Source organism: Corvus brachyrhynchos, unplaced genomic scaffold (genome assembly GCF_000691975.1).
Source record: "Corvus brachyrhynchos isolate BGI_N302 unplaced genomic scaffold, ASM69197v1 scaffold3, whole genome shotgun sequence".
Taxonomy (NCBI): domain Eukaryota; kingdom Metazoa; phylum Chordata; class Aves; order Passeriformes; family Corvidae; genus Corvus; species Corvus brachyrhynchos.
Window position 1 is genome coordinate 7,462,248 of NW_008237619.1, and position 11,666 is coordinate 7,473,913.

General features: G+C 46.3%; 1 protein-coding gene across 1 annotated transcript in view; it reads right to left on the minus strand.

Annotated features, from left to right (window-relative positions):
- Positions 1-302: 302 nt before the first annotated feature.
- The window catches only part of ATP1A1 (ATPase Na+/K+ transporting subunit alpha 1), a 19,477-nt gene continuing 8,113 nt past the window's right edge, over positions 303-11,666 (minus strand). The window contains exons 10-22 of the mRNA XM_008631741.2: positions 10,660-10,794; positions 9,926-10,118; positions 9,268-9,443; positions 8,591-8,727; positions 7,174-7,324; positions 6,478-6,646; positions 5,736-5,890; positions 5,259-5,382; positions 4,325-4,470; positions 4,081-4,211; positions 3,206-3,307; positions 2,012-2,103; positions 303-1,563 (exon numbers count right to left, since the gene is read on the minus strand). Of these exons, the coding sequence (XP_008629963.1) occupies positions 1,535-1,563; positions 2,012-2,103; positions 3,206-3,307; positions 4,081-4,211; positions 4,325-4,470; positions 5,259-5,382; positions 5,736-5,890; positions 6,478-6,646; positions 7,174-7,324; positions 8,591-8,727; positions 9,268-9,443; positions 9,926-10,118; positions 10,660-10,794 (1,740 nt within the window). The 3' untranslated portion in view covers positions 303-1,534. The remainder of the gene's footprint in view (positions 1,564-2,011; positions 2,104-3,205; positions 3,308-4,080; positions 4,212-4,324; positions 4,471-5,258; positions 5,383-5,735; positions 5,891-6,477; positions 6,647-7,173; positions 7,325-8,590; positions 8,728-9,267; positions 9,444-9,925; positions 10,119-10,659; positions 10,795-11,666) is intronic.

The window sequence follows — 11,666 nt, forward strand, 5'->3', positions numbered from 1 at the left end:
CCCACTTTTTTTCTTCCTCCCTTAGTGCAACTCATGATCTCCCCTTGCCCCCTGGGATCACCTCACACCCAGTTGCATCAATTCAACTGTTAGCACGGGCAGACTCCAACAACTGGAAGACTTTATTATTTTTAATCATCTCCAACTGGGGGTTGCACAGTAGTGTCCAAGAAAAATTGAAACAGTTGCCACCCTCAACCTGTCATTTGTTCCCTCCCTAGTGCTCTCTGAGTTTATATGGTTCAGTCAGTACATGAGGTAAGCAACCCAGCTTTAAAACACCACCTTAAAAAACCAAAAAGTTGTGAGGAAGGAGGGATGACAACATGGAGTTTTAATTGCAGGGCCTTTCAGTGCTGTACCAGTTGCAGAGGTAGACACATATCTAAGAGGGGCACAGAGCAGTAGTTAAGGAACAGGGCTTGAAGCATCTCCAGCTAGCTTTAGCATAACAGCACTAGGAGCAATGAATAGTTACGACTTCATGGTGACTGCCCACATGCAAAAGGCCAGCTCTCTCACAGAGTTCTCACAGAAGTGAGCCATACAGGCATTAACAGTAAATCAAAGCATACAGAAAAAGGTTAGATGCTCAGAGGGAAGCAGCATGACTCACTTCAGCTCACAGAGACAGCCTGGACCCCAGACAACAGCAATGCCTTCTCAAAAGTGGAAGATGCAGCACCCACGATCAGCCCCTGCATTCATTCCACAGGAGGCATGGGCCAGTATCAGGATGGGGCAAGTGCCATGCACAGAGGACACTAGGAAACACGATCCCTTGCTTGGCTAAGCAAGCAGGAAAATCAGTGTCAATTTTGAGAACAAGGCTGCTTGGATCCAAGTGCTGTTCAGCAGAAGCCTGTTCTCATTCTGAACCCAGCAAACAGCCCCTTAAGGCAGGCCAGCTCTTCTCTCCACTCAATGCTACATTTGCACAAAGAAGCCAAGATGCAGAGTCAGAGCCCAGGAAGCTTCCTGAGCTTTAGGCTGTGAGATGCAAGTGCTGGCCAACAGTTTGTCACAGCAAGCACTCAGCTACAGTAAGGTGCCCCGGGGCTTTTACACATGCTGTTGTCTGTGGGTCAAGCAGCTCTGCCTCCCTGTTACAAAAACAGGAAGCCAGGGACTAACCCTTGCACTCACCAGCACACCCTAAGCCGGGTGGGGAGGCTGCCCTGAACCAGTTTTTGCCTTGAGAAAAACATCCACCTAAGACCATGTGGGGGCATCCTCTTATAATCCATCTTTATTTGTAAAAATCCACATATAAAATCTTCGGTTTCCTTTTACAAAAACATAAAGGCACATAAAACTACTCAAACTCTCATCCCCCTGGACTGATGGTCGGACATTCCCCCCACCCCAACCTCCCCCTTGCTTTTTCCTCCAGTCCATTTTTCTTCATGTTTCCTTTAGTTTCAGCTCACTCCTGCCCAGGCACAGTTCTGCTCTTGCAAAGATAAAGTATGCACACAGGGGAGATGGCGGAGAGGTGGCATGGGCTGTGCGTGGAATGTTTTACAGGTACTTTTTAGTAGTAGGTCTCTCTTTCCACCCAGCCTAAACGAAAAAGAGGGAGAAAGCAGAGTTAGTCTCAAGGTAGACCAAGTATGAGGTCATGGGAGTTCCTTCTAGGTTCTTGAAAACTTGCACTGTAGCACCTGAGGTAATAAGTGACCTGTCACAATGGGAAAATCTTGCCAAATTGATGTTCTGCAGCTTTAGGACCTCTTCCAGCTTTCTAGAACTATCCAAGCATTAATCAGTCTTTTCCATCTACTTCAGCGCATCGGTACTTTTATATAATGGGGGGATAGAAGAATGCAGGGAACTCAGGAAACCCTTAGCTTGAACTAACTGCACAATTAATGTTGAGGAAGGGGAAAACACAGCAAAATACACCCCTGAATAGTGCTTGGGGGTCCCCAAGCTTTGCTGGGGCTTCTGGAGAGCTCAGCAGCATGAAGAGGTGGGGAAGGAAACACACAGAAGAGCAGCAGATTCTTACCACCAGGGTTGCGTCTGATAATGAGCTTTCTGACTTCATCATACACGAATATCAGGAGGGAATATGGGAAAGCACAGAACCACCAGGTCGGCCTGTTTGGGAGAAGAGACAGTGAGAACATAGGCTGTGGAGATGCTCTTTGCCTGGCACAGCTCTGACTTGATGGCACACTCAAGTGCAAGAAGGCTGGCATCACCCAGTTTGCCAGCGGCTGGGGTTCAGTCAAGAATTCTCCAAGCCAAGAATTACTACCAGGTTTTCTGCTGCAATAGATTAGTCCACTTTCAGATAGGAATTCCAACAAAAGGTGTGTCATAGCACCTTTGCTCATCTCTGTACCACCACCTCCCCACATACCAATCAAGCAGTATTTCCTCTAAGTACACATAACCTTTGTGCCCAGAGCCCTGCTCAATGGAACTGTATTGTTTCCCTCATGATTTACATGTGCTAACATCCAGCTGCTGCAGGCACTGGGCAGAGGCCAGCTTCCTTGTTAGGAAATGCTCACACTTCAGCAGCACCCAACTCCAGGCAACACTTGGAATGGAATGCAAGATGTACCAGAATATTTCTTTCCCATGAAGATTTCATGACACAAACTTTGAACAGTCCTCTGGCTTAAGGCTAAACCCTGCCATGAAATGTTGCAATGCTATTGAGCAACACAAGATGTTGGCACCTTCCCAACCCTTAGGAAAGTTACTGTGCATCAACTGGTCATCTGCATCTACGTAGCAGCTTTTAAAAGCCTTTACTAGTTGTTCTGTTCCCATGGAATGCAGGAAAAAGGCACAAGACGTCATCAGCAGCTCTTTCGTACCCAAGAGTCATCCAGCCTACGATTTAGAGCAATACAACTGGCTTTCTTTGGAGGTGCAGTACCCTACCCATAAAACTTCTCCATGCAAATAAGTGCAAGAGGCTGCTGCACTAGAGCACGCTGGTACTGAAGTTGTATCACTGATTTTTAGTGAGGCACTGAACGGCAGGCATCCCATAAACATTCCACACACAGTGAAGGAAACCCTGGTATGCCACAGGACAGCAAAGGATCACTAACACCCTCTAGCCTGAACTCTTAAGACTAGGTTTGATGCTCCACTAGATCACTACTACTTTTATCCATCTCCCCACCCAAGCACTATCGTTCTGAGGTACAATCTGTTACACAAAAAGCATGATCATGCTTACTTCAGAGGATACATCCTCAGAGCAACATCCATCCCAGGGCAGTAGGACAGGAAGGCAGCCAGCGCAGTCTCCTCAAAGAGACCAAATATTAAGATCTTGTTCCTAGAAGAGACAGGAAAGAAATCAGGGACAAAGTACATTCAGAGATGACATCCTAAAAAACACCTAGGTGCCACATGGGAGTGAATGGAAACAGACATTCCAGTCTAGCCCAGAAGTTCATCAGGTGGGGACTACCAGGCCATCCAAGACAACAGCAGAGTTGCCATGATGGTCTTTTATGTCTCTTCAAAGAGACATGATCAGGTCAACCTGCAACTGCTTTCATCACAAATTCAGGAGGTGGCTGGGGTTCATGCCATGAGATCTCTGACAGTCCAGCACACAGCCTTGATCTCTTGATCTTACCTGTCAAGTGTCCTTTGAGGTGGGCTAGCTCCCACAGACAATGCCAACAGAAGCCCCCACTTCTTAGTCTCAGCCTGACAACTGCAAGTCTACAAGCAAGTACTACAGGGAAGAGAGCACCCAGTCTTCTTTCATCCACTACCATGGCAGTCCAGTCAAGACTTAGAGTCCAGCACACAGCCTTGATCTCTTGATCTTATCTGTCAAGTGTCCTTTGAGGTGGGCTAGCTCCCACAGACAATGCCAACAGAAGCCCCCACTTCTTAGTCTCAGCCTGACAACTGCAAGTCTACAAGCAAGTACTACAGGGAAGAGAGCACCCAGTCTTCTTTCATCCACTACCATGGCAGTCCAGTCAAGACTTATGCCAAAACACCCAGACACTGCTGGGATGAAGGACTAAAATGGTGTGTGCTGGAGAACACACAGAGTCCAGTTCTAAGTCCTCCATAGACAGCCTGACTTACTTCATCCCCTGCTGGAAGACTGAGTTTCTTCGGGTCTTACAAATGATCAAGTCTGCCCACTGCACGACCACGATGCTGACAAAGAAGGCTGTATGGCAAGTGAACTCCACTATTTTCCTCTGTTCGTAGGTCTAGGAAGCAGACAAAGCAGAGAGCATTTGTTCAGACATGCTGCCTTTGCTCTCTGGTGCTCACAGCCATTTCAGCAGGTGTTAATATTTTGGCTGGCAGCCTCTGAGCTTACCCATTGCTGCCCATAGCTGTCTTCCACATCGTTAATCCATCTGTCATCCCACTGAACTCTGATCCCTAGCAAGCCAGAAGGCCAGAAGCCATTCTCCGCCATGATTACAAAATAGGTGAAGAAGCCTCCAAGGGCCTGGATCATACCTAAACAGGCAAGAAAGGGTGACAAAACTGATGAGGATGCTGTGCAGAGCAATTACAACAGAGAACAACAGCTTGCAGGAAACCCCAACCACCTTAAAAATTACTCCTTGTGAGGCTCAGTGTTCCAAGAAGCACCCAAGTAGAAATAGTTCACACTGACATCAAACTCAGCTGCAACCCTTTTGCTGAGCAGCTTCTGCCCCTGACCTTGTACAGAGTTACTTCTGTTCTGCGCTGTACTCTGATGGCACCACACTCAAGGACACAAGATAAAACTCCCTTTGCATTCTCATTAAGCCTTGCCCACCCCCAACCCTTGCAAAATACAGTCAAGAAGGTTCCCAAGGTCTGCTGCAATTAAGCATGAGCTTCCATCCTGTGAACTGGGCACATCTCTGTAGCTGCCTTTAATCAAGGCTCCTAATGCTGTGTGTTTAGGGATATGCTGGAGAGAATCCTTTACTTCTAATTAAACTAACAATGGGATCTATGTTCTTGCTGAACAAGTCTGAACCAGAGGAGAGCTGGTTGTCAGCCAGTTCCTTTACAGCACTGTGCAATTAAACAAAATTACTGTGAAAGCGATTCAATGGATCAAGCTGCACAAGCCACTGCAATAAGCCATGGGGGAAGAATCAAGGCAAGTTCTTTACAGCCTGAGGTTCTGGTTTACACACCCCAAACCTCAGCCCTACCAAAATAAGCAGAGCAGCCACTGACTCAAGATTGTGTACAACCCTGGCTACCACCAAGTTCAAACAGATGCCAGAGAAAACGGAGCAGCTTACCAATCTGCCCATAGGCCATGCTGATCAGCCGTTCATTCACCAGCTTGTCTGTTTTGGGATTTCTGGGCTGCCTCTTCATGATGTCACTCTCTGCTTGCTCATATGCCAGGGAGATAGCAGGGACCTTTGAGGATGGCACGACTGCTGTTAGAACAGTTTCAATTCTCCACTGTATAGATCCTTCCCTGTCCCATGTATTCAGTGCAAGAAACAGCACTCTCCAAAAGCTCTAGCTGTAATATTCCAAAACGGCCTTACCCCCTTCCCATCCCCAGTTTGTCCCTGCACAGACCTGAAAAATCCTCAGACTCAAGAGCCATGAGATGGATGTGAATAAAAGGAGTATCAGATGATCGCTTATTTTAAATCAGAACTATAGAAAACTGTATTTAAGCATTTTCCATCCATCTGTCCTTTCTTTAGGGTACCTAAGAACACCCACATCTTTTCTTCAGACAAAAAAAACCCCATATTCACCATGTCAGTGCCCAGGTCAATGCAGAGGATGGTGACTGTTCCCAGGGGAAGGGGTATGTTTGCAATGATGAAGATCAGGAACGGCGTGATTTCAGGAATGTTACTGGTCAAGGTGTAGGCAATAGACTTCTTCAGGTTATCAAAGATCAGACGCCCTGGGGCAGGGAAGAGAGAACAGGGTAACTCTCACTTAGCAGCAGAAGGCAGCCAAGCAGCTCACAGGCAGCCTCAGTGCTAACACCAAACAGCAAAATGCTAGTGCAGCAAAAGGAAGGGTGAGTGAGACCATGCTCCATGCACAGGAACACCTACAGAGAGTAACACTTTCCGTCACAGCAATCAGGGCTCACTGCATACAGCAGTAGGACACTAAGCCTTGGTTTCTGGACATCAAGAGCCCCTGGAGGGACCCTCTGTCATGCTCCTGTTTGAGAGCTACTTCTCCATCGGGGGGGAAAATGTCTCATACTCAGCTGGCAAAGATGACTGTAAGGTCACGTGTTAGGCAAAAGCACAAAGTAGCTTTTGTTACTCAGCTGCTTCTTACTGTCACCCACCCCAAAGGATCATGCTGAACCCATGGAAAGGAATAAAACTCCGAAGAGAGAAGGAAAGTGCTGCTCTCCTCGAAAACTCTTATCTCAGAGGCAAGCTCAAAGAAGAGCCTTTCAGATGCCTCTCTGTCAGAGGGGATGCTGAAGCATGTTACTTTACTGCCACTGCACCCAAGTCATAAACTCACCTTCTTCAACCCCAGTGACAATGGAGGCAAAGTTGTCATCCAGCAGAATCATGTCAGCTGCCTGCTTGGAGACATCTGAACCAGCAATACCCATAGCAACACCAATGTCAGCCTTCTTCAGGGCTGGGGAATCATTCACGCCATCACCTGTGACTGCTACAATGGCACCCTAGTACAAAGAGGAACAGCAAGACTGAAATCATCATGTAAAATGTTTTGGGCAGAAAAGCTTTCTCCTATCTTTCAGATGAAGCACAAGAAACTATTTCACTTTGCTGTAAAGAGAACTCAGTTCCTCCTTGCCCTCCTCTCACCCTTTCCCTGTTCTGATGAGGCTCATCAAGAGAACCATGCTGCTCTCTCCAAAAGAAACACTGGACAACACATGAAAATGTTGAATCCTCCTCTCCCAGGCACATCCAGAGCATTTAGGAATTAAGTATACTAATGAACATTCTAGGATCAGAAGAAAGCCTCTGTACAAACTGAAGATGTGTTCCTGCCAGACCCTTATATTTATGTATTGTAGAGCAGCCTGACAGCTGAAGGCTGCTGACAGACAGATTTAATCTGGCCCTTTTACAGGGGGGCACTGAGGAGGCTTAGCCCTACCACTGCAACAGCAGAACTGGTTGGTAGTTTACATATACATATTAGATTTCTCTAATATGACATCCTGATTCTCCCTCTCTTTACCTGTCGCTGACAGCCTTCCACAATGATAAGCTTCTGCTGAGGAGATGTCCTGGCAAACACAATTTCTGTATGGTGAAGCAGGATGTCATCCAATTGCTCGCTAGTCATGTCCTTCAAATCTGAGCCATGAACCACGCAAGCTTTGGCATCCCTGCAAACAAGAGACAGTGTTTTACTTCACAAGAAGTTTTTCATTAGCTGTGCTTGCCCCATAAAACTATGGCTCTTCAGTGCTCTTGGGAAAAGACCAACTTCTGCTATGACTAAATACTAATCCAAGCAGCCTCAGCAGAAAGGTTTCATGCTCAAAATTTAAGCGGTAGATGGGGAACACCAAGAAAAGGACAACAAGACAGAACCAAGCAACAGACAAAAAACCTCATGAGCAGATTAATTCTTTCCACAGCTTTCTAAAGTGCATCAAGGCAAAGCCTAGTTGTTTCCACAAATCTTGGCCTCTCTGCAAAAAAGGAACCCCATGCTCAGGTAGTTAACATCCAGCATTTCAAGAAATGCTGCTGTCTTCTGCGGGCAGTGCTTTTTGCAATAGACTGATGACACATGGTTCTTCACAGAGAGTATTCACACCATGCCAGTTCCAACTAATTTACACCCTTTGGCCACAAAAGCATGCAGTGTTATATTTAGACTGGTTTGGTACCCTACATGCTGCAGCAAAATACCATCTCTCCAGCCCAGCATACCATCCCTTATAGGTCTAGGAGACAATCCATGCAGCTCTTGACATCACCCAGAAATTCCTTCCCCATCCTTAGAGCCAGCTGCTGACCTGCTCAGTCATACAGCCAGCCAACCCCAGCCTGCATTGCTGGGTTTTGAAGTTACCATCAAAATTAAAAAAAAAAAAAATCCCAACCAAAAAAAAAACCCCAAGCAATTCCATTTCACAGGGTGTCTCTATTCACAGTTCATAAGCTGCATGGCTGTCCTCCAGCCCAAACACAGGCTGGGTCAAGCTAAGCAATGCAGACAGCCCAGCCATTCTGCAAACAGGCTGCTTATGCCAAGGCACATTTTCTGAGGATGCCTCAGTCCCAGCTAGGCTATGAAGGCCAGCATTAACCCTTAAGAGGGAAGAGCTCCATTTTTACATTTATCCTGCGTGTAGCTATGCACTAGTGTGCCAACTCCTCTACCCAGCATAAGTCCTGCTCCCTTTGCTCTCCCTACAATCTTACCCTTAACTGCTTCCCACACACGAGACATGCACATTTAAGACAATCTTGTGCATTCTTCACATAACTCATGATACACATTGAAGAGCCACAATACACTGAGCTAAGCAAATGCCAAGCTTTTCAAGTCCGGGGGGAGATGCTGAGGGATTATCCAAGGCAAGGAGAGAGGCAAATGCTTAATTCTTTGAACAGCTCCGGCTTTCCCCCGCAGTCATTACCTAGGGTTGACCTGGCTGACAGGAATGTTGAGCCGAGCAGCAATATCTTCTACTGTTTCATTGCCCTCGGAGATGATGCCCACACCCTTGGCAATGGCCTTGGCTGTGATCGGATGGTCTCCAGTAACCATGATAACCTGAAATGCAAACAGACTGCCGTGAAAGCCTTGCCTGTACTGCAGAGCAGCACTGCCCAGAAGGCAGGGTCCCTTACACTCAGAAGGCCACGTGTCTTTTGTTCTACTCGTGAGCCCTGGCACAGAGCAAGTCTGAGGTACAGGCAGTAACCCAATACCAGTATGCAAGGGATTGAGGTGGATGGAAGACAAAAAATTGTTCATCTTGAGCCAATGGAGCCAGTTCCATTTCCAGCCTGTGCTTCCCTCTGATCTTAGTACTGTGGCACATGCAGAACACGCCCTGAGCCAAATCACATGCTATGGGACACCATGGTCTCAACACCTGCCAGTGCCCTAGCAGTTTGGAGTTTCACTCATTTTTCAGTTCATTAACATACAACCATTTGTATTTAACTTAGAAATTAAGCCTGAAGCAGTAGTAGTTAAATCTTGAACAATTACTTCAGCCACTCACATTACAGCAATACAGGAACTCAGGGAAGCCCTTTATTTCCACAGGTATGAAGTGAGGCAATTTTCAACCCAGGAATAAACTACCTTGATCCCAGCACTTCTGCATTTCCCAACAGCATCTGGCACAGCAGCACGAGGTGGATCAATCATAGACATCAGTCCTACAAAGCAGAGTTTGTCTACAGGGAAGTTCAGGTCATCTGTATCAAACTGGAAGCCGTCTGGGAACTGATCATCAGGCAGAGCCAAGTGGCAGAATCCTGTAACACAATCAAACCCACATTTACTCTCTTCCTACATATCAGGAGGCAGAGAGAGTGAACACTTATTGCTTCTGCAAACAGCTACACAAGAGTAACAGGGCAGCTTAGTCAGAGGTTTAAGCAGGGCTGTTGAGACAGGAGTCACGCTCCTATTCTGATAGCCACCAGCTGTTGCTAGGTGCCCAGACACAGCCTGGTTCTTGTGCAGTGGGACAAACCTAATACCATGTGGTCCCATGGAAGGTCCCAAATGCCTTGCTGCATTTTAATCCACGTGACTCTGCTGCTGGGCAAGACAAGAGCCTGCAGGCTGCCTTTGAGATTAAAGGCAGGACCGTTCCTACATGAATTGCTGAAGTGACCTTAACACTATATGGTTACACTGCAGGAACAGAGTGACCCTTCACTTAATCTGCGAGGACTGCACACGAACATGAAGGACAAATCTTTTCCAATGTAATAAGGCTGTTTTTCCTTACCTAACACTCTCTCCCCGAGGCCTCCCAATTCAAGGTAGGCATTCTGAAAAGCATCTTTCATTTCCTCATCCAGTGGTTGCTCTTTGCCATGAATAAGAATGGTGCTGCAGCGATCCAAGATCCTCTCTGGAGCTCCCTTCATCACCAGCAAGTAACGGGATTCTGATGGATTTGCGTTTTTGTGGATAGACAGCTAAGGGTGGAAGAAATGAATTTGTTCTATGAACATGTACTGTGAAGGACACAAATAATCAACACCAATGTTTTGCAACTACGGCAGCTCAGGGCCATTTGTGATATTCTGCTCCAGTTTTCATTTACCCACACTTTAAAGAGGTTTACAGACTAAGAAATCTGTGCATTCTTTAACATTACCATATAACTGCAGGTGTTGTAATGACGTTTTTTGTATCCAAGTGCCACCTCTTAAGGCCACTTCCCAGTAGTTCATTCCTATTCCCAGATTTGAGTTACTCCACGCTCTGTGCACTACTGCTACACAGCTTGAGAGCATGTCTGATCCTCTGTTAGCAGCTGACACCTTGCTGTTAGTGCAGCTCCAGAGGCTCTTACACAGTGTAACTATGGTCTGTTAACTTAGATTTATAGAGCAGTCTTCAAACAAGTAAGGCTAGACAAGATTTGGGTGCCAGAACAAGCTTTGAGGCACACTGTGTGTAAGTTTACACCAGTGCTTCACACAGCAGCGCTCCTTCAAGAGGACACATGCTTACCTGGTACTTGTTGGTGGAGTTAAATGGTATTTCCACCACTTTGGGATACCTTTCTCTCATCTCCTTGACAGAACCACAGCACAATTCAATGCATTTCAGAAGTGCAGACTCAGAGGCATCTCCTGCCACTGCTCGCTGAGGAAAAGACACAACTATCAAAACATACACCCACAGAAGACTGGATATTTAAAATAAATTATAGAAGTGAATTCATCACAGCCCAGTCCCATCTTCCACATAACTTCATATGAAAGCAAAGAATAAATAATTCTATTATCTAGTACTGACAAATACTCCATTTCAGAATGACAGGCCTCCCATCTTGAGAGAGCAGCAGTCCTTTCGTGACAAAGTCAAGAAGCCCTTTTGAAGGGTTAGGGAAAGTCACATAACCAGGTACAGTCAGACCTAGTGAGGCTGGAGGGTCAGCTTTGAGAAGAACTGCTGTAAGCTGCTTGCCATGAAGAACAGCTAATGTGAAACGAAGACTGACGACACGCACACAGAAACACTTCCATGTGCTCTCCCACTCCAATGTAAGATCAGTTTATCAAGCCTCTGGGAGAGATTTGATCTGCCCTTCCTTCCCCATAAAGTTAGCACTGGTAGAGATGGGAGATGGGGATTCTCAGCCCAGGAGATCTGTGTGTGCTCAATGTCCTGGTGGAGTTTCCTTTGCTGCAATTGAAACCAAGTATTTCCTGCCCTCTGGTCTCTTTGTCCATGAAAATTTTTTTTTTTTTCCATTTCTATTCTATTTTTTGGTATCTAAAGACTTCTCAAAACTCCCCTCTCCCATGTCTTCCTTGACCAGGAAGAACTCCAGCTCTTTAACTTCAGGTCAGGTTTTGCAGACCTAAGATACAGTCAGAGGAGTGCTGGGGAAAAATAGCTTGTTCCATCATCTCTACTACCACTGCATCAGAACACCCTTGGGAATAAGTTTACTAAGCAACATGACTAATACTTGACAGATTATAAGCACTGTACAGTTAATTTCAGCCCTG